This window comes from Corvus cornix, chromosome 8, assembly GCF_000738735.6.
Source record: "Corvus cornix cornix isolate S_Up_H32 chromosome 8, ASM73873v5, whole genome shotgun sequence".
NCBI lineage: Eukaryota > Metazoa > Chordata > Aves > Passeriformes > Corvidae > Corvus > Corvus cornix.
This window is the reverse complement of record NC_046338.1, coordinates 17343119-17370743: the sequence shown is the minus strand read 5'-3', so window position 1 is coordinate 17370743 and position 27625 is coordinate 17343119. Positions and strand designations below refer to the sequence as shown.

The following is a 27625-nucleotide window of genomic DNA, read 5'->3' as shown; positions in this document are numbered from 1 at the left end:
GGGTAAGGAGCCCTGGATGCATTAGATTATGGTGCACGTTGCTCTGCAGTATAGACAGAAGCAAGTGGTAAAACTGTTCATCACTGCTTGAGATACTGTTTATTTTTGTAAGAACAAATGAGTATTGGATCTTTTTAAAGGTTTTTACGAAACATCTGTTTATGGAATCGGCGCTTAAAGTATTTGGTAAGAGAATATAACAGTGGTTTGGTTTCTCCTTTTTTTAAAAAAAAAGCAAACAAAACAAAGCCATAATTATGCTGTGACTGTGGATTTCTGAAGTCTTGTAAACTAATACCCAGCAATTTATGTATTTTGACCACTGTCTTCCTCCAAAAATCATTGCCACTCACTGGAACTAAACCAGAAGGCTCTGGAAAGAGTAATTGTTTGACGGAATCATCAGAGCATTTTGGTTATCAATATTTCTGCTCAAAAACCCCCAGGTTTACTAACCTAATTCTAACTCTAAATCTTTTTCTGTTTATCTGCCTATACTACTATGGGGGTTGATTTTAATCTAGGTATGATTTCATGTACTTCATTTAGGAGTAACTATACATAATCCCTTTTAATTTGTACTGATTTCCTTCTGATGTTACCAGTTTAGTCATGTCCCGCACATCAACATCCTGAAACACACTAAAACTGAAAAAATTCAGGGATGGCAAAGCAACAGCCAAAAAGTGAAGTGTGTCTGTTTTTTCTTTTGTTACAGCTCTAGAGTATGTGTTTTATTGCTATTGAAATGCTAACATTTGGTTAGAGTAGAATATTCCTAGTATGTATACAAGCTATCCCTAAAAACTGTTACCCCGTTAAAATACTAACTTCCAAGGGGTCGCTGAGGTCTTGCTGAATTGTGTTTATACTTGGTGCAAAGATCCAGTCACGTCTATTTGTGTGTTTCCAGGTGATGCTGTGAGTCCAGCTTCAGAGAAAGACAGTGATCCATTCATTTCTCTAGGTGAAGATGCCTGTAAAATGAACTTACTTCCTGTCAAACCTAACCGTCAGATTGCCAAAGTTCCATTGCGGGCTCCAAGGACAAAACCAGCATCTCGCCCTGTGAGCCTGCCTGTAGACCGAATACTTCCTCCATGTGTTTTGAATGAAAGAAATTCACGAAATGCAGGAGCAGTAAGTGCAGAGAAGCTGGGCAGAAGCCCTACTATTGAAGAAGTCTCAGAGGTGAAGGCACTCCCTGCTGCTGATACCTGCTGCAGACTTCCTTGTTACGACACCCAGATGCTGCGAAAAACTTGGGACAAGCAGTACAAACAGTATGATATCACAGCAAGGACAGCAATGATCATGACTAATGTGCCCCGAGAGATCCGAGCACTTGAGAGTGGAACTGCAGGTGCTTTATCATCATCATGCAGCCTTGGTAACAATTCAGCTAATGCTATTCTTTCTAATAAGCCATATTCTATTGTCGGGTCAGGAAGGACAGCAGCAGAAGAGAATGGTCCTGATGTTAATCCCCTTACTGCCTTTAGGGCACCAAGAACATTGCAACCACCCCCAGGGACATTTTATAAACCACCTTCTAACAAATCAAAAGAAAATGGAGATGATTCTTCTGCTAAAGCTTGTGCACCAACCAGTGCTAGCTCTGTGCTCCATCAGGATGATATTGTGAAACTGGCTAGGAGCTCTGCACTTCCATCAGGTCATCCTGAACAAAACACAAACGAACAGAAATCTAACTCAGAGGATATTCACCCCACAGATCTGAAGCCTGCTTACCACAGACTGAGACCAAAAAGGATCCAAGAACTGGAACACAGGGAAGCTCATTTTGTATAGGGTGCAAATTCCTCTTGGACTATATGCAATTTGTCGATGTTGCCAGTGGAGACTTCCCTTTCCCCCTTTATCCTTTGCCTTCCCTTGAGAATCCCACTTTTGTGCCATATTGAAGTTATTTTTATATATGCAGCATTTTAAAAATGGGGGGAGACCTGGGGAACTGTGAATTAAATAAGTCAAACTTTTTGTAGTTCAGTAGCTTTCAATAAAGATGTAATACATTCCCAGTCTAGACACAGTTAATGGATTCATTGAACAAGACACTGAGCTTCATTTCATTGTGTGGAATGGAGTGCTTATTCATAGAGAAATAGCTATTTTTCTTAATAGGTGTCATAATAAAAATGGAAGGTTTAATGTTCACTGTCTAAGCATAAACCAAAGCTTGTGCTTTGCTCTGTAAAAGCATTTGTTAATTTTTCTAATCTGTGCAATTAAAGCTTTGCTCGTGAACAGGCTTACATACTGGACAGCATGGCCATAATTATGTATCATATGTGTATATTTTAAGCAGACATGGTTATCTGTTGCCAGTTTTCTATGTTGTCACTTTAATTTTTTTTTTTTTGTACAGCAAGGATGCACTTACTGAGCTTTACTATTCAGAGGCAGCAATCAATTCACATCTGGTTTCTTGAGTAGCTTAGTGAGTGGGGCAAATGTGCATAGCCTGTTTCATTTGGGTGCCCTTCTGGAGACATTCAGTTGCTGTGGTGCTGTCTTTCCCAGGTGAACGAAGAGGCAGTGATTTGCTTGCTATAGATCAGTTTCACCACTTAACCTGGTGTAGCTGAAATGAAGAGCTTTGTTTCCAAGTTTCAGTGAAACAGCTAAAAATAACCAAAAATCAGCATTAGTAGGTGCATCTAATGGTTTTCACTTTGTATTAAATGGTTTTTATGTGTACACTGTATTATATTTGCTTTAAAATATATTAACGTGTTAACATTTCAGTGACTCTATGGCTTCTATCATCTGGATTTCTTCTAACTTATTAAAATACAGATGTTTGGCCTTTGCAATAGTGTAGTACTTTCCTGCATCTGTCTTCTGGGGCTAGGGGGTGGCACGCTTTTCTTAATAGGATTACAATTAGCATGACCATTTCTTGCATACTGTAGAATACAGTTGTTTTGGCATGGTACTTTCTAGTGATGTAAGCATCGAGATGGCTCTCAAAGGACAGCAGAGACAAAGAATCACTTTTCTGTTTTTGCAACATTAAATACACTGGACTTTAATACTCTATTACCTTTGCCAATCTTCCCAAAACACTACAGATGAAATCCCATGCTCTGTTTGGTGGACATAATCTTTTATTTCCAGAACTCACAATGCTGAACTTTGATTCCTTGTCACATTTCCACAGAAGCAGGGCTTGCATTCTTGGCAAAGGCCATCCTATTACTGGATGGTTCTGGCCATGCTTGGGGTCATTTCTTTGGGGATCTGCCTCTAATTACAGAAAAGCTGAAGGTCCCAGATGCTGTTGTCTGTCCAGACTGGTGTTGGGAGTTGCATAACAAAATATGTGGAAAGGTTTCTTGACATAGATGGGAATTTGTTCTACTTTGACAATGGAGGAGTGAACTACATATACCCCACACAGCTGGTTAATGAATCATTAAAGACAGTGTAGCATAACTTCATAGCACAGGTGTGAAAGGATTACTATTGATTAGGACCACAAGATAGCAAAATAATTTGTGAATTTTCATTAAATTTATTGTCTCACTATATTTGTGTTTTAGCATGTCTAGCATTGTATATGGTAATGGCATAAGAACTTAATTGAAGTTCTTTATTTAATAAGTTCTTAATTCAATAAAGCTGTTCACCTAGTGTGATGGAGGGTCTCTAGTACTCCCCAGAGCAGGCTCCCGAGATAGAGAATTACAACAGTGAATACAACATACAGTGAGAAACAGAAACGTTTCTTAATCAAGTCGTAATACCAGTTATTATTGGTTGCCATATTCCTTTTTATGTGACATCTGCTTCCAGATTTTGCTAGTACGAAAGGTTTCTGCTCTTTTAAAGGTGTTTCCCGCAGCCCCGCAGGTGCCAGCGGGCTGGGCCGGGGACAGCAGAGCCTGGTGCCTGTAGGTGGGGATGCGTAGGTGTCTTACAAACCCCCGTTATTTCGGAGAAAATATTAATTTCAAATGATGACTTACGTGTCCCAGCTTTATAATGGCTTCGCCTGTTTTTGTGTAATACAAGCGAATTACCAAGACTGCACCTTTGGAAATGGAAACCTCTGAAGCCTAGGTAAGAGTTACGACCCCGCTGCCCAGCGTGGCGGTAGCGCAGGAGGGGCTGTGGGCTGGGCCCGGGAGTTCTTCCCGAGCCTTGCCGGCAGTCCGGGGACAGCGGGGCCTGGGGGGAGGCTGCGAGGCGGTGGCTCGAAGGCCACTCTGTGACTTCTGAATTTGTCAATTTTCGTAAACGTTTGCACGGAGAGGGCGTGGCCGTGTTGTGTGAGGGCCCGTACGGTGAGGGCCCGCCCGCCTGTGAGGGAGCGGGGGGCGGCCGCCCGAGGGGGCGTGAGGGGCCGGCCACCGCAGCGGAGCCTTACGCTTGGTGGAAAAGAGTTTGGTTTCCTTTGGAAATGGAGAAATTTCGAACGGCTCCTGTTGTTTCTTCCGGTTCAGATGCAGGTTTCCCTCGGTCTTGCTATGAAATGGCTTCACTCCGACGGAACTGCAGCAATCCTACCCACCTGCCCCAGGTGACAGGCTGTGGGTCATGCGAAGTGCCAGAACCCTGCAGCTTGAACTCTGGCGAGGAAACCTTTTGCTGTCAGATTTGTTTGGTAATTGCATTTTCTGTAGTCGTAATGCACTGCCTCATCCCTCTTAAAGCTTTGGCAGAGTACCGACTTCTGTGAGTAGCTGACCTAATTAGTCATGACAGCTGTTTGTTTAGTAGGGCCCCTAATGCTACCGGAACTACCCTTCTGAAACCATCTTTTCAAATACGGCGTTTGTTCAGATCTGAAGAAATACATTCAGAAATATCAGCGTCCTAGTAGAGACTTGATTGTGCTTGTGTTGGTCATATTGGATATTTGGGAGGATTTTTATTCATGAGTCCTTAAACTCACAGATTGAGCTGTTCTGTAACAAGCAGGGGATTAAAACAATCTCCTTACATCTGAGCAGTGTTATTCTGCATGTGGTAACTGCATCTAAGATATGTGTTTCTTTGCTGCCAAGCTGAACATTCCTTCAGAAAACGTTCTCTTTCAGCACTGCTCACACATGAGGTAAGCTTTTGTGATAAGTTTTCAAGGTTTTTGTTGCTTCTGTGTAAGAAGTCTCTGTTTTGCTTGCAAATCCATGAACTCTTTAGCTTCCGTGTAGCAGAGGCCTAATGGAGCTAATCTGGAAGCTGGCATGAAACGCTCTGCGAAGGCAGCGCACGAGTGGTAACGTTGGTAACTTAGAGCACGTTTGTACTTTTTGAGTGACTTCGCTACATACCACTGTGGCTCACCGTACTGAGTGATCTCAGAGCACATAAACTCAGTTCTGTTTGGGTGAAACTAAAGTGGAACGTATGCCTCAGCACCATACCTGATGAGCTGCAGCTGCTAATGCACGTCCAGTCTGTGCCTGGAGCTCATCTGAAGCAACCCTTAGGCAAGTAGTGCATGGGTCTAGGGTCCTCAGCACCCACTGTTTCACTATAAAGCTGCTCTTATTGGGCCATCCTACCTGTCAATGTATACATAATATGTTGGGAAAATGGAACAAACCTGATGTTTCAACTTTCAGTTAGCAAAGTGTGAGGGGGGAGGGACAGGGAATGTCTGATATTACAAACGGTGTTATTTAGAATATTCATGGAATTAAGTCTTACAGGAGGATTCTTTGGAGACAAGCTTTTCTGAGTAAAATGTTCTATCTGCATGCCCATTTATATTCATAGAGAGAGGGGAATTCTTTTTCTAATTCAGAGATCCAAGGGATCCTTGGAAAGTGTTTCACTTACAGGTAGAAGAAAAATATATTCTATATCTTCCAAAATGTCAAATGTTTGAGGAAGGGAGGAAGGTGAATGCTAGAAAAATCCTCAACCCTTATGCAGCTGGATGACAGAACAGTATCTATATGAAGTAAACGGAATTACACCTGAAGTAGAAGACATGCCTTGAGTGCTTCTACTGCTTTGTGCTTGTTTATTCACAGATTGGGGCGATTAGCCCACTGCTGGGTTTGCTCAAGTTTGGGATCTGTTTAAGATTCCACATTTCTCTGTGCTTGACATGGAAGAGTCTGATTGCGATTGTCTTTGATTCATAGAAATACACCTTTCAAGCAGAAGTTTCATGGGGCCTTATTTTAGTCTCTCGGATTTTTTTCTCATTTGATCCTGATTTTTTTGACAGAACTTCCAATTCTTGTCCTTCAGGTTACTCCTTGCTTATTTCAGAGGGAAGCCTCTGAAATACATAGGAAACACCTAAAAAGCTTCAGCTTGGGTTTTCCCCAGTGGTTTGAGAAAGCTGGGTGCAAAACTTAACTTAGAAAGCCCCAACCTGTGTTTGTGTAGTTTTCTTTACACACACATAGATATACCTGTTCATGGATAGAAGATACATTTATATGAATCCTCTCCTACAGTTAGTCTAGGCACAATCCTGTTAGCATTAATTGTATTAGCTTTCTAGTGAGCCTGTGTTGAGGGACGTGCTCTTCCACATGTGTAAGAATGTCTGACAGGTTACAAAATGGTTTGGGTGCTGTAAAGCGTTGTTGGACATTAGAAGTGCTGGCCCATGAGCACACCCAAAACACGTAAGTGTGCATATTTTCAAATCTATCTTTTCAGGTAATTTTAAAATTCTCCTTATTTTAGAGAAATATTTGCTTGTGGTACTGAAGAGATTACTGGGGATGTTTTGGAAAAATAGCATTTAATCAGACTTGATATTTTAGTCAAAAGTCAGGAATAAGCCTGGAAAAAAGAAAAAAAATTCTGATATTTAAAACAGTTGTTATGGCATATGTGTGTGATGTAAGGGGAGAACACAACACACATGCCATGTGACCCCATGTATTGCATGTAGGTACTCATGAAGCATGTCATAGGGAACTTTTATATTATCAGATACCTACTGTAGGCATAATGCAAGAACTATCACCAAATATCTATTTCCACTTACTGCTTTCTTTATGTTCTGATACATAAAACTGTGGATAGAGCTATGGTGAAATTGTGCAGTGTGCTCCATAAGCTGAACTGTATTTTCCCCTCCCATGTAAAATGACAGGCCCTGCAAAAGCTTTCTCTGTTTACTTCTGAAGATCCCTTTGTAAAGCTAAAAAGCAAAAATGGGTCACAGGAGCAGCAGATGTAGTTGACCATAGAAAGCAAAATATACCCTACCATCATCCAATTGCGCTGTAAAAAATCTAATTAGGAGATTAGTTTAATCTGTTAGAGCTGTTTCTGCCAACATGTGGACAGCAAAAAGAGATCCATTTTCTTAAAATAACTTGCCTTAGGATTTTAGAGTTAAAATGCTTGTTTGCTGAATAAAACTATTAAATTATCTGTTTGCCTCACACATAGTGGTAGGGCTTAAACACAGTCTGTAGCTCAGCAGCAGCAGCAGTGCTAGTTTCTCTGCTTTGCACTGCCATTAGTCAGAGTTAGCTTCTATCTGTGCCTTTATAAAGGTCTGTTTCTCTGTCTAGATTGAAGCAGGCCGGGTCTCACCTGCGATATGGACATAAGCTCAAGAGAAATTAGATCAAAGTGACTTGTAAAAGAGGAGGTTGCCATAGAATCATAGAATAGAATCATTAAGGTCAGAAAGGACCTCCAAGATTAAGTTCAACCTTTGACCAAAACCACCACATCAACTAAGCCACAGCACTAAGTGCCATATCCAGTCATTTATATATATTATCCAGGGATAGTGACTGCACCACCTTCCTGAGCAGCCTGTTCCAATGCTTGACAACCCTTTCAGTGAAAAAATTCTTCTTGATGACCAACGTGAACCTTCCCTGGCACAGCTTGAGGGAATGCCCTCTTGTCCTGTCACTGTTTGCCCGGGAGAAGAGGCCAACCCCCATCTTGCTGTGCCCTCCTTTCAGGCAGTTGTAGAGAATGGTAAATTCTCCCCTGAGCCTCCTCCAGACTAAACCCCGGCTCCCTCAGCCGCTCCTCACAGGACTCACTCTCCAGACCCTTCCCCAGCTCCGCTGCCCTTTTCCGGACTCGCCCCAGCCCCTCAATGTCTTCCTCGAGGTGATGGGCCCAGAACTGGACACAGCACTCGAGGTGTGGCCTCACCAGTGCCCAGTACAGGGGAACAATTCCTGCCCTGGTCCTGCTGGCCACAATATTGCTGATACAGGCCAGGATGCCATTGGCCTTCTTGGCCACCTGGGCAGATGTTGGCTTATGTTCAGCTGCTGTTTACCAGCACCCCCAGGCTTTTTTCCCACTGGGCAGCTTTCTAGACACTCTTCCCTCAACCTGTAGCACTGCCTGGGATTGTTATGACCATTTGGCAAATGGTTGTCACACTGGCCAATCTCCAGTCATCTGGGACCTCCCTGGTTTACCAGATGATAAATGATAGAGAGAGGCTTTTTTGCCAGTTCCTTCAGTGAGCTCTTTTGCCAGTTCCTTCAGTATTCCTGGGTGGATCCCATTCTGCTTCATAGACTTGTGAGTGTCTAAGTGGTGCAGCAGGTCACTACCTACCTCCTAATGGATTGTGGGCGCGTGGAGGGGTTCTGCTCCCCATCCCTGTCTACCAGCTCAAGGGACTGGTTGCTCTGAGAATAACTTATCTTCATGCTGAAGACTGAGGCGAGGAAGGCATTAAGTACCACGGCCTTTTCTTCATCCTTTTCTACATCCTTGGCTTCCCTTTGTATGCAATAAAGGATGGAGATTTTCCTTGGCCCTCTTTTTGTTGTTAAAGCATTCATAAAAACACTTTTTTATTATTTTTCACAGCAGTGGCCTGTTTGAGTTCTAGCTGAGCTTTCACCATTCTAATTTTCTCTCTACATGACCTAACAGTGTCCTTGTACTCTTCCTGAGTTGGCTGCCCCTTCTTCCAAAGGTCATAAACTCTCTATTTTCCCCTGACTTCTAGTGAAAGTGCCCTATTCAGCCAAGGCTGGTGGTCTTCCCTGCTGGCTCACCTTTCAGCACCTAGGGACGGTGTGATCCTGTGCTTTGTTATCCTTTGTGCCAGAAGCCAGGTTAAAGTGGGTGGTTTAGGTGGCACCTGTGTGCAGGGACTCAAAGGCCCTGCAGTGGTGCTGGGAAAGAAGCAGTGTACAGGGTGCAGTGCTCTGCTGCCAGAGCTGCAGTGGGCTCTGGGGGAAATCTAGAGAGTGTTAAATTCAGTGAAGCAGTTTTGTGCAGGAGTCTCAAAGGTGTCCCCAAAGCCCTGTGAAGGGGAAAGAAACTGCCACATCCTTTAAAAACTTTTTTTAAATACTGAAGCCTAGATTGTTGTTCAGCTTCTACTTGGAAGAGCAATCACAGGGAAGTTGTGATAGTGCTTATACAGAGTCATTGCCCAGCATGAGCACTGGTGGGAGGTTTTGCTGCATTGCTGTTTCAGATGCCCTTTACAGATGAAAATCTATAGGGAATTCAGTGTTCACTCAGTTCCTAAGTGTAGGGGTCTTTTTCTGATTTTAGGGGAGTGTTGTTATCTATGTAAAGAAACTTCTTTTTTGGAATTTTAATTTCTTTCAGTGCCTGTGCTCACTCTGCAGCAGTCCCAAGCCACCACTGATTTCATGAGCAGGGCGCTGCCTCTAAAGAGTGAAGATAGATCTCCACCATGACTAATCACTCCAGAACTTCATGTACCTCCTCAGTCCAACTGGAGTTCTCCATACATTATTACTAGGTACTACTCTTTATCTTGGTTCTACTCTTCTTTTTTGTTATAGTGTTTTGCTCTACTTAAAGTAGTAGAGCTTGAATCTTAACCACACAAATCTGTTAGTTTGTCTGAGTAATGCCCAGATAGGAAAGGATATTTCAGGACTGAAAATTAATTATTTTTTATTTATTCTGTGCTGCTACAGATTCTGAGGTTTATCTGTCCAGTGTCTTCTGACTGCATTATTTAAGTTGTTCTTTTCCTACAGTTTTGTCTCATATTCACCTGTCTAATTTAGATTTCAAAGCAGTATAAGGTTAACTCACATCCCTGAAGCTGCTGCATTTAGGAAAGCAAGGTTCTTTCCCTTGAGCTCCTAGTGAAGGTTTTATAAACAAACCACTCTGGGGAGATACAAGTGTATCCTTGTTCATCCTAAAATTAGAAGGGGTCCTCAAGTGTGTCTGGTAAGCAATGTAGAAACTTTAAGAAAGTTTTGTATGTTGATTGTACTTCATGTATTAATGCCATACCTTAAATAGTTATTTTAAGTACTTTTAAATTCTGACTCATGTAGCACAGTGTTAACCTTGGTAATCAATTAGTAGTCGTTTTCTTGGAGAGAATTTTTTTGCCCCTTTATGCATATTAATTAGGTTGTCTGTCATTGAGTTACTTCCCTTATAAGCAATGTCTCCCTGTCGCTATCAACAAATATAACTAGCAGGGTCCAATGTAAAGAAATCTTAAAGATTACATAGCAAGCACAATCTGTATAACCTGACTTACTGCCCTTTTTTTCCTACCAAGGTTTATTGGGCTTGGATTCTTTACTACTTATATTTTTAGTCTCAGAAATAGTTATATTTTTCAAAGCAAATGGTAGCAGCCATTTTATGTGGTAGTCATCATCTCATTTATGGCCTTGCACAACAATTTTTCTACTAGTAGTACAGCTACTACTAATTCAAGAGTGGTGCAGGTCATACATAGCAGGATACTTAGAAACATAAGCTATGACTCTCTGTAGTACTGTGGGATCTCTCATTGAGACAGAAACTGTCAATGGTGGGTGGCTCAGTAAAGCACCAGCAGGAGGAAGAGGAGGGGCCAGGCCATTGACAGACTATAGATTTTATGGCCTTGACATGAAGGCTTGGATTTCCTTTTACAGCTGTTGTAGAAAGATTGCAGCATCCGTCTGGGGTTTAGGGGAAGGCAAGAGGAGCTGCAGTGCAAAACTATCTCTTCCTCATTTGTTCAGCTGTAGGATTCATTTTTCAGAGTAGCAACGGGTCCAAGAGCCCTGGGCTACACAATAGTGTCAGAAAGCTGTCTGACTGCCTATTGTTGGCAACCCAAAGTGGGAGGTTGTCACACCCCAGAAGTGTGTGTTCAAACCATCAGGTGTTAGTCCATTTACTCCTCACAACAGCAGTAGCTTTTTATAGCTAGTCTCATTTCTCACTCTGTAACTTAAGCAGAGTTGATGGAGGGATACTGAAAATAGCATGAAACTGTTGATCTGCAAAATATGGAAAATGCTCCAAGTTTAGTTTTGCATGAATATTCTTTATGCAGAACTGTTCCTTTGTTATTTGATCCCCAGTAAGCAGCACAGCCAATTCTTACTGTTTGGCCTTAAATATCCTGCTTCAATCACTTTCAAGCCTGGTATATCAGAAGAGATTGCATGTTCTTTAGGAGGCCTTTCTACCAGGGTTAGTCATGGCTGATGCCAACCCTTCCCTAGTGCTGGCCACCTCTTCCCTTGAGGTTGAAATTCCTTTTCAGTTCATAAAATGTGGACCTGAGATGATTTTCTGAAACAATCAAATCCCTTATCTAGTGTTTTTCACTACTGATTTGTTAACACATTAGGCCAAAAGATCCTGACATATTTTCCAAACCTTGTCTCTTAAAATCAAACAAAATCTTCTTCAATTAATATCATTTCCAGAAATAAAATTCTAGAAGAATAGTGACAAATGAGACTTTAAAAAATTATCTAATCTATGAGTGGTTTTACCTGTGTAATTTTTTGTAGAGGTTTGAGTAATCTGCAGTGGAGGCCCCCCCAGTCTTCCCATAAAATCAGTTCTATTACTTCACCATTCTGATAATCAGAGTGTGCTTTCCAATATCTGACTTCCATTGCCTTTTCAATGCTCTCCCAGTTACTAATCATTCATAAAGAAACTGCTCTTCAATCATTTAAATCCCATAAAGCAGCAATAAAGTAGGAAGTTGACACAGGTAGCAAATTTCAATAATTTGTTTATTTTTTAACAGGCCAGTGTATCTGATATTTGGATTTATATGTCAAGTTTCCTTTTTCCTTTTGAAGGTAAAAATTCCTGGTGATTATAATGAGTCATGAACCTGAAAAACAGAGCATACAGTTGTTTAAATTCAGTGGTATCTCTACTAAAATGTAATGGGAGTTGCTGAATTTAAAAACATAAAAATAGGAGATCCTGTATTTTTTAAGAAAATGGCAACAGAATGGATTTGTTTTTATAAAATCCATTTCAGACTCTATTAATCAATATATTTTATCATGTCTGAATGGTAAACCTAATTGTATCATAATAACTGAACAGTTTTATATAAACTAATGTCTAGTAGTAAATCCATCTTTTTTTGGAAAAAAATATTTTGAAAACACAGTACTGTGATAAATGATACAAGAGTTAACTGCCTTCATTACATGCAAGTCCAAGTTAATATCCAGATTCAATGTTAGTGACTTTTTTTTGTTTGAAAGAGATGTTTTTCCTCTCTACTGCTTTTTGGTGCTGATAAATGTGTCACAGGAAGTAGCCTCCAAACAAAGGAAACTCACGATTTTTCATGCATGATAGTGTATCAAGTGCAAAATTAAATGGTGCAGACAATGAAAGGAACTGATCTCTGTGATAACATAATCTTAAAATAAGAACAGAAAGTTGTTATTTTGCTCTAAATTCTGTTTCTGCTGTCAGCTGAGAAATGGTAATGCATCCTTTGCCACAGGTTAACCAGACGTGTCGATGCAGAAGAATGAGCTTCTTTAGGCAAGTCAGACTTCTGCTTTGGAAGAACTGGATCCTTCGGAAAAGACAAAAGGTAAAGCACTAGTCTTTGGATTTCAGGTTTGAACCATGCACTCCGCTGGATTAAGTGACTGGTACATTCATCAGCATGTCTCAAGTCCCCCAAAGAATCACACATGATCTTTGTCTGGGCCTTTTTATGGGCAACTTGTCTGGTTTGCAGAGCTGCTCTTTACAGACCAAACATAGAATACTTGTGTTGGGATCTTCTTTGACAAATAATATTGTGTACTAGAAGAGTTGTGGGTAGTAATATTTATATATTTTCACATAAAAAGATCTGTTGTTAGAAAACATCATGAGCACCATTCAGCTCACAGAGTTTTGAGTCCTAATTTTAGATTAGCTCTTCATACTCAGCTGCTCTTAGACATGATTCTAGTTAGGACCTTACAGTTCTCACAGGTTTTGTCTTTTTTAGTATGGCTGAATGACATAAGTAAAGCAAAAGTCAGAAGTATTTAAAGTACTTTCAAATCCTCTTAGATTTTATGATATTTTGTCTTACATCAAACTTACCTATTACTTTTCACCTTAATTCACCTTATTTTCATTGCTCTTTTTATTTTCTCTTTTAGCTAAGTTTTCTTAGAGTGAAATAAAACTTCAGACTAGGGTCTTAGTTATCTGGTGTACTTCAACTACTTCTGCCCAGCAAAAGAAGTCCCTTTACCTGGTTTCCATGCTTTTTCTCTGAGGTCCTATAGATACAGACTGTTTCAAATGAAAAATCATTTTTAAAGTTTATTAAGGCGTCTGTGAGACTATAACCATCATGCAAACAATTTTGCCATAATAACAGTTTAATAACAAAATGAACCACGGGATGAGCTGAAATATTTACTCTATGCTGACCTGATTTTAGTCAATAGGAATGGCTCACATGCTGGAATTTCCAGGATCAAAGGATTGTGTCATTTTCTTCATAGGCAATTTGAATGTTCTTTCCTTCATAGCTTCCTAGCAGACTTTCTCCCACAGCGTACGTTGTCATCAAGAGCTGATGCATATAACATTGCAGCTCATGATTTATTGCAACATGAAGGTTGCCAAGTCATACTTGAGTTAAGGACACCTTTTTGAAGCTGGACTTCAGTTACTTGTTGTCAGGGAGCTGTGGTAGTTTGGTTCTCAAGTTCAGAAAAAACAATGCCAAACAGAAAATCCATGTCTTTCTGGTCTTCAAATGTATGTACTAAGAGAAGTGGAAGCCACTGGTTTTTAATTTTTAACAAATGTATATTTGTAGAATTCTTCAGTATTTTCAGTATATGAAATAGTGTGTTATTTGTGCAAATCTGCTTAGATATGAGACACAAAATGCCAGCTTGGCTTTCAGGAATTGTCTTCTCTTTTTGTTTAATTTTTCCTATAGAATTTTCAAAAATTATAATTGGTGTTTCCAGGTGTTGCTAGAGATCCTCTTCTCTGATGATCATTCCTAGTTTGTAAGCACAGTGATTTAATCTACAGCTGAGAAATATTTTCTCCACCCTGAAGAGTAAAATGTTTTACAGGAGAGCCATTAAAAATAATTTCTTGTTTAAGAATATAATCCTGCCTGTTTATTTGTCCTCACAGAGAAACAAAGTAGCCAAAACAAAAATTCATACTGTCAAAGGCAGCTCTAAAATATGTTTTGGGAAAATCAGACTGTTTTCTTGTTAACCATCATGCAGTACCATAAATAGAGATATATGCAATCTTCTACTCCAATTCATCATTTAGTCTAATTTACTTCACAAGACGAAAGACTTCATTGCAGAGTCAACAGCTGATCTGCAGCCAGTTTAAGCCTGTCACATTTATATGGTCTTACCACTGTGCTTGTTCCATTACAGCTCTGTCTGGATATTACCTTTCTCTGTGCATGTTTCTGGGATGTCTGGCTATTTATCTTGTAGTTCTGCAGGCTTATGGGCTGCTTTCTGATACTTCCAGTGCATTCTGAGACACCTTTGTGTCCTCTGGCTAAGGTCCACAGGAAAGAATCAGAGGGCTGACAGCACTGGTCCATCCTTACCACACAACACATTGTGTACCAGGTTGAAAGAAAGCTTCCCTTGGGCTTTAGACTTCAATCTTTTCCAAACTAGTTAACCCAGACAGAAAGGAATCACCAAATTCAAGTCTGAGGATTTTGTATTTCCCGGGGATGAAGAAAGAATCAACATCTGAGCATTAACGCAGATTAACTCTGCAGCCAAGGTGGGCCAAGGAGTCTTGCCTGTTCTTTCTCCTCTGAGTTTATGTGCATGTAGCACTTGTCCCAGATGGCTTACCAAATGGATGGCAATGGATGTTGAACAGACCTTGTGGACCCAGCTGGGAAGGGTCAGTAATACTGTATTCTGAGCTGTACACAACAGCTGTCAGATTTCCCTCTCTAATAATTGTTTAATCTGCCCTTTACTGCTGGTAAAATTTTGTCTGGATTTAAAAAGATCAGGCATGCATAGCTTCCTAGGTGGTGGTGGGTGGGTCTTTTCATTATTGTTCTGTTTTAAAAAGAAAACCTTTAAGATGAAAAATATAAAATAGCAAATTGTTGCCTGGTATAAAGCTTTCTACCCTTTTGCTGTAAGAATATGTTGTGCTTAACTAAAGCTGTTAGACAGAGTTATAGTGGAAAAATAGGGCAGCTCCAAAAAACCTGTTCTTACGCTGTGGAGTGCCTTTTGCCCAAAACAACATTCCTGTGTAACCCATCTTGGTTTTGGCTCTGCTGCTATGTGCGTTATTATCATATATTTGGTACCTAGTTGGTGAGGAGGGAGCAAAGGTAAAGAAGCAAGGAGGGCTTTCCTGTGCATGTGCTACAACCCTGGTTCTGAAGGTAAATGGTCCTGGCTCTTACAGGGAGGAGCAAAAAAGTGCCACGTGTTTGGACACAAAAATCCCATTGCTGTTCCTCAGAGCCGAAGGCCTGTGTTACAGGATCAAAGGATTGTCGTTTCAAACCTCTGCCAAAACACACAGAGGCAGTAAAACAATCTGAAACACAGGAGTGGAGGGAACAGACTGAAAAGCAGGCAGGATGTTGCTTTGTGGTAAAAGCAGTGCCCTTGATTTTCTGTCATGACACGGGAGCCAGTGATGGTTCTAAGTGTATGGAAAGATCTGGGCAATAAAGTGGCCTTTGATGGGGTCTTTACATTATTGAATAAGGTGTTTGATCTTAATGCATAAATTTCTACAAGTATTAGGAAATTAGTAACATTGAAATGAATGATGACAAAAAGAAACAAAAGTAAGGGTCAAAGAATGTAAAGCTTATGCTGCAGTCTTTTACCTTGGAGTAAGCACAGTGTACTGACAGCCTGCTAATGAGCCTAGCAGTGTTAAAGTGTGGATTAAAAAAACCCTTTTTTCTCTTATATCTAATCCTTGTTGTAGAGTCAAGCACTACCTGCTGTCTCTTTTTACCTCAGTCAGGATGCTTAAATATTTCTTTAGAAGAGGTGGAAAAGCCACTGAGCACTGAGTTAATGGTGATGCTTCATGGAACTCTGATGAAATCCTTGCCCTTTTGGGTGTCCCTTTCAAATGGTGAAACAGGCAAAGGATAGCCATGGTCACATGCTGCACTGGGCACTTCTGTTGTGAGAAGAGGTCTCATCCCTTTAGCCACCTAGTGACTCTATGGTGATCTATTTGTAAAATTTATTTTTAATTTTTTTTTTCCCAGCTTCGTTTTCTAGTGGAGCTTGTATGGCCTCTGTCATTGTTTCTTGCACTTGTCTGGCTGAGGAAAGCTAATCCACTGTATCGTCAACATGAATGTAAGAATGTTTAAGATGTTATCATAATCTGACTTGTTGTAGGTAATGGCCAGGTGTTCTCAGACAGAGGTACTGGGACCTGTTTGTGGAGTGTTACTGTCCAGTGGCAAAAGAACAGAATTTGGTTTGAGTAGCTTAGTTATTTATAGCCATGTAGGGTAAAAATTACCAGTGAGGAGATAAAAAAAATGTATAGTTTTCCTGTGAGATGCTTTCTGGTCAGGCATACCTGAGGTCTCAAAGATCTATCCAGTTTTGGATTTCTGTAATTCTGTTACTGAGAAAGTACTACCTCATTACCTATTTAAAAAATGCCTCACATTACTCAGAATTCATTTCTGTTAAAATAGCCATATAGCTTATATTGGTGACTTCTTTTTTCTCGGTAAAAGATAAACCTTTATGATTCCTATCCCATTCCTTCTGTAGAGAGCCAACTTATCTTGCTATTTATATTCACTAAAGCTGCATTAGAAAAGACACCTAACAGTTTATATTTTGTGTTTTGATACTCTAGGTCACTTCCCAAACAAGGCAATGCCATCAGCAGGAACACTCCCATGGTTACATGGCATCTTCTGTAACATGAACAATCCCTGTTTCCGCAGCACAACCCCCGGAGAGGGTCCAGGTGTAGTGTCCAACTACAAAAATTCCATGTAAGCAGAGCTGTATGTGTGAGACTGGGTTGCAGCAATACAAGCCTGCAAGGGAACTGTTAATAGCTTGCTCTTGGCACCTGTTGGGTGTTCATGGACATGAATGATGCAAGAAGAAAGGATGGAGTATCCTCACCTTGCTTAGAAAGGTCCCTCACTGCACCAAGGAATATCTTAAAGAATTGTTCTGTAGTGTGAATAAAAAGGAAAGATAATAATACACCAGTGTGCAAACAGTGGAAGACAAAAATTTTCAGTTCTAGCACTTTGGTTTCATGCTAACAATGGTCATCAAGTTGAAACAGAGCTCACAATGATAGTTCTGGGCTTTTTAGAGAGAGACTTCAGTACTAGCCTCTAGGGAACACATGTTCACTTAATAAAATCCATGCTTTCTACTGTTGACTGCTTACTGAATGTCTTGGGACAAATCTTTTTGATAAAAGAGCATGGAACACCTAAGCCTTCTTTTCTCATCTCTAGAGTTGTCCCTTCTGAATTAGAGCTCTGATGAAGTAGCTGCAAATAAGAACTGCTGCTTCTTAGGTAGCACCTGTTTGGGCTATATACTTGTGATACTTTAATCGCTAATTCAGATACTAAGCTTGTTTGCAAAATAGGAGGAAGGGAGATTTCTGGACTATTACTGAAAAAGTGCTGTAGGAGTGTTTTATTGCATTGTTTGTTACAGCTGAGTCATGAAAGAAAGTACAGCAGACAAGGACCCTCAGAGTGAAAAAACCCCTGTCATACTAAATATAAAAAATGCTCCAAACCTCCCTTTGTAAAGTCCACTTTGGAGCATCCAATGATTAAAATTCATGAGCTAATAATGTGAAGGCCATTAAAGCTCCTGTCACGTGAAAGTCTGTAACTTGGTCCTAACTTACTGTTTCACCTTTTGTTCCTAGCGAATAGGATTTAAAATAGTCACCAGAACATTTTTGGTGGGGTACAGTCAAGCGCACAGTGAAGCTAGAGGGTTCTGTTTTCTATACATTCTGGCTCTTCTAGGTTGCTTGCTACAGAGCAAACTGTCACTTTGTCAGTCCCAGTAAATTCAGTGCATGACAGCAGAAGTAAATGCTTTGTGTTTTCTGAAAGAATTTAGTCCTTCCTGTTTGTTGTTTCCTGTAAGCTAAAATGAGTCATGTGGACTGAGATATACTGTTGCATGCATGGAAAAACGTAACACTGTTGAAGAAGTGTAATGGCCTTACCTCATTATAAGAATTTTTTATGCTTGTTCATAAACACAGGAACTGATTGCATCCTTGCTTGATCTGCATGTTCTAACCCAGAATCAGTAGTTGAACAGCTGCCTGTGATCATTTGTTACTTGTGTTTTCCGGCTGCTCCTTGAAGAAATACTCTGAAGGCACCTAAAAAATTGGAGGGGACTGATGTGAGAAAGGAAGCATGTTTCTGTTTGTGAATGATTCCGTGTCACTTGCTAGGCTGAGCAGGGCTGCATGTGTCCAGAATGCCCCATTCAGCTGCTGGAGCTGGGCCTGGGCTAGAACCAGGGCGGATTTGTACCATAACTGTGAGATGCATGCTGTCTGGTTAAGGTCCTGTCTCCACAGCAAGACCAGCATGGCCAATGAAGAAAATGTGTGAATGGCCAACCTTCTGCAACACCAGTAGCCCTCTTAAACCTTCTGTGGACTTTCAAATCTAACTGAATCCCAGACTACCTGAAACTGATGACAAAACAACTTTTTTTTTTCCTCATCCCTAATACAGAGAGAGTCAACTTCACTTTTTCTTTTTTAGGGTTTGTTTGTTTGTTTGTTGGGGGTTTTTGACTTGCAAGGTTCTCAAGAGTCATCACTCTTAAATTATTGTTTCTTCGTTATTCCTCCTTTCAGCCTTGCAAGGGTGTATAAAGATGCTCAGGAGCTTTTACTGGAAGCCCCTGAAATCCATGACCTTGGAAGAATCTGGGAAGAACTGATCATTATGACTCAGTTTATGGAAACAATGAGAACTAATCCTGAAAGAATTGCAGGTAATTGTTGTGTCTATATCCTTTAGACTACTTAATTTTTCCTTCTGAGAGCTGGATAGTAGTTACTTTGTAAGTTGGCAACATTATAATATATTTCACACGGGTAAGTTAAAATCTGTTCAGTGACAAACACCTGTCATTTAAGAGAAAAGAGAGGCTGTCAGCTCCATTCTACAACCATGTTCCTTAAATAACAGTAGACAAAACTCGAAACACAAAAGGATAATGGATATCTCACCACACACAGTAAAACATGGCAGAAGAAATTTCATTATTATTGCAGTAAAAGAAGAAGCAGTGAGAAAGTGTCACTGGAAGATGCAGAAGAAATGGAAAATTAGGAACATGTCTGAATATGTGCCAGGAGCATAACCCAGAAAAGTGCTTAGAGGTACTTTGTCACAGTGTTAGCTAAAACAGGTTTGGAACGGTGAAGAAGGAAACTCTTGATAATCTGTTTAGAAAGAGAAAGCATTGAAAGCTTCTAAACAGGATTGCAAATTGTAAATTCATTGTATTAACTTTTATTTAGAACAACCTGCCAAACTCAAAACATAGTCCTGAGGAAAATAGGGAATGGTATAATAATAAAGTTTTTGGACTTAAAGTACAGAATTTGAAAAGCTACTCCTAAAACTAAAGGTATAAAAATGGTCTGGCTTTGTGAATTGATCTGTCCCATTTGCAAATCCTTTGTCACAGGAATAGTATTCTTATTAAAATTAAATAGTTACTCACCATATATTTTTGATAAGATGTGTACAAACCATCTGATACAGATGCTCCACTATCCTATCAGGGGTTTATAACTAGAAGTAAAAAAGGGATTATCTCATTGTAAATAACAGTAAGATAACCAAATGCCCCAGAATGTAAACAACAAGAATTTGAGTATAATCTGAGCTGTTGTTTGTACCCAGCCACAGAAATCAAATCTGACTATTTAGAGGCAAGAAAAAGCATGTCATGCCATGGGTTTGCTTTGTGTTGCTGGGGACCACACGCCATGGTCTAGGAAGTTGCCTTTGCATCCCATATCGACTTTACTCATGAAAAATAGAGTACATTCCCCCCCGTCCTGTGAAATAAAATCTTATGTTCCTTCAAGAATTTGTGGGGGGTTTAAATGTGTTTTACTTTAAAAAAAAAATTAGAAGTTTGGAATTTCCTATTATAGAAAACAAAGTCAAAAAGTCAGTTCTGGAGTTTAACTAATAAAATATGAGTTACCATCTTTCTGCATACAGAAAAAGTAAGATTGGCTATTTAAGTTGTCTGTGTTTATAGCTTACTACTATTGCTTGTAAGGAACAATCTTAATAGAATAGCTGCAAAGCTGAGCAAGGAAAAAATTGCAAATGTCAGAGTAGTAATTGCTCCTTCTGCTGATTCCTGAAATCAGACCTACCTCTTGAGTCTTCCTTCCCTGTCCCAGTCTCCCCTAGCGCTGACACTTTTGATGAGATGTGTTCTTGTGGTGTCCTTTTTCCTCCACACTGCCTGGATGCCAGGAAAGACATCAGTGAGAATATGAGGGACAGACCCCTGCTATTGTTTTCAGTGTTTACTGCTTGAATAAATATGTGGAGGAACAATTGAAGAAGTCCTCAGGCCCTACAGCCTTAGGCCAGAATACACTTAGTGCAGATGGAATTGTGGAAGTTGGTTGGCAAACTCTGGTAAGACTCAGCTCACAGAATGGAGTGCATGTTTATTAGAAATGTCTGAAGTTACATTCCCTATGTCAATAGGATACACACTGCTCCTGTCACTTTCAATTGCCTGTTCTAAAACTAGAATTAGAGGTTTTCAAGCATTCTTTACCAAAGCTGTGTGAGGTACCTTTAATAAAGGTATAATTTAATGAAGTTATAATAAGTATTCTATGTGCATGTAAAAGCTTTTTCTTGCACCATATTGAGGCAGAGTTCTCACTGATAAGATTTGTAACAAAGACAAGTTAAAAAAGATTGGAACCGTTTGACTTTAGGAACAGCAGTATTTTGAGTATTGTTACAGACAGTACTAGGGAAATTTGGTGGCCTCTTACATGTGTCTAATTTAACAGTGGGTGGTCTCACTGGTTTGCCTGAAGAGCAGTTGTTAATCTAGTCTAATATGAAGCATAAGCTACACTTTATGCTTCTCCAAAGAAATTGATTTTTTTCTAATGGAAGATTTTCAAGGGTCACTTCTGCAACGCTAGAGAATAAGGTTAACTAACTAAAATTGATTGGCAGAGAGTGATAAATTAGTGCAAATGTAAAGGGTTGACTAAAGTTATTTACACAAGGCCCAGAAAAAAGGACACTAAGAACAGTACCATACTCAAATCTGAACATTTAAAATAAAACATTACATCAGGAAAAGGCAGACACTTTCAAATGCAGTCAGTGCTGCTTTCAGTGTGTCCATTGCTGTAGCCCAAGTCTGAAACATCTTTGAGAGATCAGATATGCAGAGTCAGAACACTCAGCATTTTCTGATTATCATTTCCCAACAAAGGATTAAAAGTATTTTGAATTGCAAAAATAATTTTAGCCCCAGTTAGTCATGACTAGGTGTAAGAGCCAAAGCACATTCTTTTTACAGGTTTAAGCTGGGATATGAGTTTTTCTTTAACTTCCTTTGTTTGCTATCTCACTGATCTGTGCATTCATTTTTTTTCACCCAGGAAGAGGAATACGAATTCTAGACATTTTGAAAGATGGGGAGACCCTCACCTCCTTCTTACTAGAAAATGTTGGCCTCACAGATTTTGTTGTTTACCAGCTTATTAATGCTCAAGTGCGCCCTGAACAGGTGAGTAGAGTTTAACAGTTACCGAGTTATCACCTGTGAGGGAAGAATCTCCTGAGTTGTATGTGCAACGTAGCCTCAGTGAAGGCCTTGGGCCCAGAATAACCGATGCCTTATGGGTTGTTTGTATAATTTCTCTTTTTGTTCTTCGTGAATCTAGAGGAAGAGATGTCTTATTTGTCTTTAAAAAACATTTTGAATATGCATTAAATATTAATAAATTATTAAATAAACAGAAGTGTGCTGTCGTTGCACCCAAATAACGAGGAGCATCAAGAAACAGTACTGGCAAGCAGTCCATCCATCCCCATGGCTAAAGACTTAACTTAAAAGCATAATGCAGCTGTGCTTCCTTTTGAGATAATAGTCCTGATGAGAGAAGAACTATTGGAGATTCTTAATTTATAATTTAAATTCTCTGCCCTAATGTCAGCATGGTGGCTTTTCGGTATTGTTTCACATGAATAGGTGGAAGTGGAGAACCAGACCCACTTTCTTAGATTCTGATTGAGTAATAGGTCTGCTCAGAAAATTCAGAGTGAAAAGTACAGGTCAAATCCTTCCTGAAGCAGCTAAGCAGGGAACTATGTTTGACCAAGTCCAGGCTGTCTCTGCTTCTGCATGTACTGGTGGCTGGGAGCTCTGTGAGGAATGCTGTATTAATGAATGAATGTTGCTGAATTGGAATTCTGGAACAATTTCTACACTGCATTAGTGTGTGGGTGGAAGCAAGTGAATAACTGAGGCTGAAAGACACAGTTCCTTTGTTTCACTGCTGCATAAAATGCCAATACTGAAACTGTGTGTGGGCAGAAAGAGGGAGGCCATTCATGACCTTTCATGCAGTTCCTCTTCTGCGTCACAGGTTTCAGCTGGTGTGACCAGTAGCCAAATTACTTATCTGCTGTATTCTTGTTTGGTACCTGGGGAAGCCCTCCCCTCTCCTCACTTTATCATGAATCAATACCACAAGAGCATACCAAAGCCAGTGTCAGTTGATACATCCTATGTATTTTCACACTCCCATGTCAGCTGAGATACTGAAAATTTGCTTCCTTGCTGCTTGTGACAAGGAGAATATGTACAGATATCCTGCCGGGTTTCTCTTTCCCTAGTCATCCCTAACCTCTTCTACACCAGAGATCAGCTGTGTCCGGAGAACTGAGTGCTGCTGTGTTGGACTATTAGCTCCCCAGTGGCATTCATTCATCTGCTGTTAAAAATTCTGCTTTCTAGTGTATGCAGGACTGAAGTTTTCAACACCATCACCCAAAGAATGGTTGAAACCTGTTGGAATGTAGAGTCTTTCTGCTGTATTTTCTGTGCTGATGTAGAAAGAGATGTAGTTCTTTGTATGCTGGAAATTAAAGAAATTGAGCATTGGTTAGAGGAAGCTTGAGGAGATCTGGTGTTAAATACCACTTTTGCTGCCCTCTATATAGTTTTCTTGTTAGCAGTAATTACAGGGATACAAGATCATCTCACCAGAGCTGATTTACAGCTATGACGAAAGAAAGTGCTGTGAATACTTCTTTCAGGTGAAAAAGATGCAGAAAAACCAATCTAATAATTTTAGAGACACAACAAGAGAATTATTTTCAGTGGGAATTGAACACTTCATTTTCTGTGGGAGGTAAATTGCTTCATTCCATTAGCCCTTCTTGATAAGCAAGTTGCTTGGGCTGGACTTATACATGGTTGAAGTGGAAGTTTCAGAGCCATAACTAGACCCTAGATCTATGGTTGTCTCAATCCTCAACTGTGATAGTTCATCTCTAGTTCTTCGTGGTGCTCTGCCCTCTGTTTGCCTGCATATTTCTGTACACCCCTTCCCCCTGCCTCTGATGGCACAGAGCTGATCAACCTGAAAGCAACTTGTTTACAAAAGCCTGACTGTTGCCAACAGCTGGCTGGAGATCTAGGTCTGAGCCGCCTGGGAGTCAGGAAATGACACACAGAGCTGAAAGCTAAACCTGATCAAACAGCCAGCTAGCTGAAAAAATAATTTGGACTTCATCTTGCCTGCTTTGGCCAAACAGTGACACATTGATTAAAAAAAGAAAGTATTGAAGTTTCCCTCCAAGAGCCTGCTTTTTTGAGTCGTTCTAAGATAAAGATAAGAAACTGATGTTAAAACACAATAAGAAGCTCAGGAAAGATTGGCAGCAGCACACCCTACCGGAAAAATTGGGAGGGCGGAGGTTTGATGTTTTTCTAATCCCATCTGTTCATGAACATCATTGAAATGCAGTTACAGTTTGTAAATAACAACTCTTTTTTTTTTTTCCTGTGTTTATCCTTCTCAGAGATGTAAATGCCACTGTTTCCTCATTTCACAAGTCAGAGCAAGGTTCCCAGGCTGCCTCCCTTGTGCAGCCCAGCTTCATTGCAGTTGACACTGCCTGACAAGGACCACACTAAATGAGGTGTATATGGTTAAAAATGCTGTTCTTATCACACACATCCCCAGGACGTAAATGACTGAGCAAATAAGCAAATTATTTCACTGACACAAATGAACTTAAGTCCAATTCAGTTGTCCCAATTTGAGGGAGGGCAGGGATGTGTGGCTTTGGAGGTTTTTTGCAAGACAGACTGGATCTGTCAGTTGAATTCCTTCTTTTGCATTCTGCCTCTCTCCACACTGTCTAATTTGCCTTAACGATACCTTTATATAAGTACAGCTCTAGTGTTGATAGTATCTCTCAGATACTTCTAGAAATTCACATCCCTTTTTTGCATCATAATTCCAAAACACAATCTGTGTGTAATTCAGATGCCTTTCTTTTTTGGTCAACTGCAGCTCCACAAGCTGAAACTCAGGGCAGTCATGGCAGATAAAATACAATGTTATTCTAGACCTCTCTACAGCTGCCTTTCATATTCTTGATGCTGACTTTCCATAGCCACACTTGCACTTTGGTTGATAGCTTCTGACAGATGAAGCAATTAATGAATAACTTCTCAGTCTACTTTGAATCTACTCTCCAAAGCAACTGAATTAATTTTTTTCTCATTCCTCTGTGTTTTTAAATATTCTCTTTACAGGCACTACCAAAGAAATCTTAGCTGCTAACTATAGGAGATTTGCACATATAAAATTTCGATAATGATTAATTTCTTAATTTGCTTAGATAAGAAATAAATCTGCACCTACGTCTGACCTGGTACAGGTGTGGTGTGTTTTTTCGATCCATATGTCTTAAAGACTGGAATGCTCAGCAGATTATTTTTCTAAAGTAAATTATTTTCTGGGTAGATTTTGACAATTTCTTTATTGTGCAGCTTATTAAATTCATTTAGTCTAATGATATTATGTCAGTGCATAGTTCTTGTCTGAAAGTCTGTGTTCATCTCAAACACAGTAGGCATTAACAGTCATCACAGTGTTCTGAGCTGTTTTCCTTAAATTTGTACTGTGAAAGGAGATGGACAGAGGGTGGGAACATTAGCTTGTGAGCAATTTCCAGTGCTACTTTTTATTATATTGCCATGTATTCTGTGCTTCCCACAGCCATTATTCACTATCACTCTGCACAGCCATACAGCCGGGATTTACAAAGCCATTGTACGTTAAACACACCCATCTACTGATTACCACTTCTAATATAAACACAGAATAGAAAAAGTCCAAATTTTTATCTTTAATGTTTGACCAATAGGAACACATTGGTTTATAGTTTAACAAATGTAAATGCAGAATAACTCTATAGAAATCAGTAGATTTACATGGGATTTACACTGTTGTTCCTGAGCAGTATGAAAGTTTCGTAAGAGTAAGTGAATCATTGGTTTGGTTGCAGTTTGCCTATGGTGTCCCTAGCTTGACTCTGAAGGACATTGCTTGCAGTGAGATACTCCTGGACCGCTTTATTATCTTCAGCAGCCGAAGAGGTCTCCCTTCTGTACACAAGGCCATGTGTGCCCTGTCCCAGGACAGTCTACAAAGAGTAGAAGATGTCTTGTATGCAAATGTTGATTTCTTTAAGCTATTTCGGCTGGTAAGTATTAACACAATTATCCTGCCTTACGTTGTCATTTTTATTTTGGCTTATGTTTTGTTGCCCTTCAAGAATTTTTTTTTGTGATACTTCACCAGTTTTCCAAGTGGTCTTAGTAGATTTACCCCTGCAAACGTAAGGTTATGGATGTGTGATTGTTAACCTACCACCAGCAGAACACTAGACAGTTCTGAGTATGTTGTGGGATGAAACAGATTAAATTGGCAGTACAGCAGAACTAAGAGATTCAAATGCAGTTTTTAAATCAAAGTTTGTGTGGAAATATTATCTGGTCTTTCCAGTCTGTGTAGGAAAACAGTGTGTGGCAAAACCTACAGGAACCTTGCTGAGGATTCTGAAAATACCCAACACAGCCCATTCTGTCTTTGCTCCTTCCATCATGACAGAATTTTATGCTGCAGTCAAAATCATGATGCAGCTTGAGTTGGCATAGCCATGTGAGCCCTTTTAAAAACCCCAAACAAACAGATTAGGAAATTGTACTGGTTTTCATCACTCTTTCTATAAAAGCTTTTCCTTACCTCTGTTCATTTTCATTGCCCTTCTTTGTCTTCTAGTTTCTACTGTGACCTTGCTATAAATAAACCACATCTACAGCCTTGGTTTAGTATGAAAATATTATGCCACTTCATATATATGTATAAATATAGGTTAATATTATTATTTTAAAATATATAATAAAATACAAATTATATCAAGTTAATAAATATATATAATGGCATATGTTTCTAGTATTTCATTTGTATTCTGCACACTGAGGTGGTGCTTGCAGGGAACTATTCATAAAGACTCCAAGGTCTCTTTCCTCATAATAGCGAACTTTGAGTCCATCACTGTGTATGTATCTTTCATGTTTGTTTTCCCTATGATCATCCTTTGCATTTTTCAACACTCAATTTAATTTGCTGTTTTTCACCTCATAATTTAATATCATGAAACCATCACATTGTCAGTTTGCTTTATAGGAGCAGGCAGGATATATGAAAAACTCCTAAAGTTGCATAGGAAGTATTGATTGGAGTTCTCTGCCACAGTAGTGTAGCATCAAGATTAATTTAACATGGATTTTTTTCAGCTCTGAGTTGCCCAGAACTGGGAACAGAGGATGCCAGAAGCTGTAATTGACACACCCGCAAAACACAGTTTGATTATTGTAGCATTGATAGTCAGTCAATAACTGATTTTACCAATCCTGATAAGAATTTGTGGTCAGCTTCTGAAAGCTGCTATTTTCCATTTCTAAAAATACATTGTCTTATGTTTTCGTATATCTTATGCTTGCTGGAAGTAGCAGAGATTTAATGCTACAGTATTTCTAAGATAGAGTTCCAGCATTTAAGGACTTCATGTGAATATTCACAATATACTGCCCAGCTTTTTTACAGGTTTACAGTTCCTGTTCCTCAGAGTTTCAAAAAGCCCAGGTTAAGGCAGGTGCTCCAAGAACCCTGTATAATCTCTGCACAGACTGGTTCCCCTTAGGGGACAAGGAAAAGTGTATTTTGAAGCCCTGTGTGTATTCTTCCTGCCTGAACCACAAGTCACAGATCAGAATACGTTAACATGAGC

The 27625-nt window shown here is 39.8% G+C and overlaps 2 protein-coding genes across 13 annotated transcripts in view; both read left to right on the top strand.

Moving 5' to 3' along the window:
- ARHGAP29 (Rho GTPase activating protein 29) overlaps positions 1–2837 on the top strand; it is a 51677-nt gene extending 48840 nt beyond the window's left edge. For all 5 annotated transcript variants that reach the window (XM_039555917.1, XM_039555916.1, XM_039555915.1 and 2 more), the window contains one exon: positions 914–2837. In XM_039555917.1, coding sequence (XP_039411851.1) covers positions 914–1812 — 899 coding nt within the window. In that variant the 3' untranslated portion in view covers positions 1813–2837. The remainder of the gene's footprint in view (positions 1–913) is intronic.
- Positions 2838–4381: 1544 nt separating this feature from the next.
- The window catches only part of ABCA4 (ATP binding cassette subfamily A member 4), an 86669-nt gene continuing 63425 nt past the window's right edge, over positions 4382–27625 (top strand). For 3 of the 8 annotated variants that reach the window (XM_010409145.4, XM_010409141.4, XM_039555954.1), the window contains exons 1-8: positions 4382–5083; positions 9556–9712; positions 12704–12796; positions 16472–16565; positions 17083–17224; positions 19096–19235; positions 21910–22037; positions 25838–26035. In XM_010409145.4, coding sequence (XP_010407447.2) covers positions 12731–12796; positions 16472–16565; positions 17083–17224; positions 19096–19235; positions 21910–22037; positions 25838–26035 — 768 coding nt within the window. In that variant the 5' untranslated portion in view covers positions 4382–5083; positions 9556–9712; positions 12704–12730. Of the gene's footprint in view, positions 5084–6535; positions 6618–9555; positions 9713–12703; positions 12797–16471; positions 16566–17082; positions 17225–19095; positions 19236–21909; positions 22038–25837; positions 26036–27625 lie in introns of those variants that run through there. The other 5 variants (XM_019291686.3, XM_010409144.4, XM_019291683.3 and 2 more) reach the window with 4 other exon arrangements.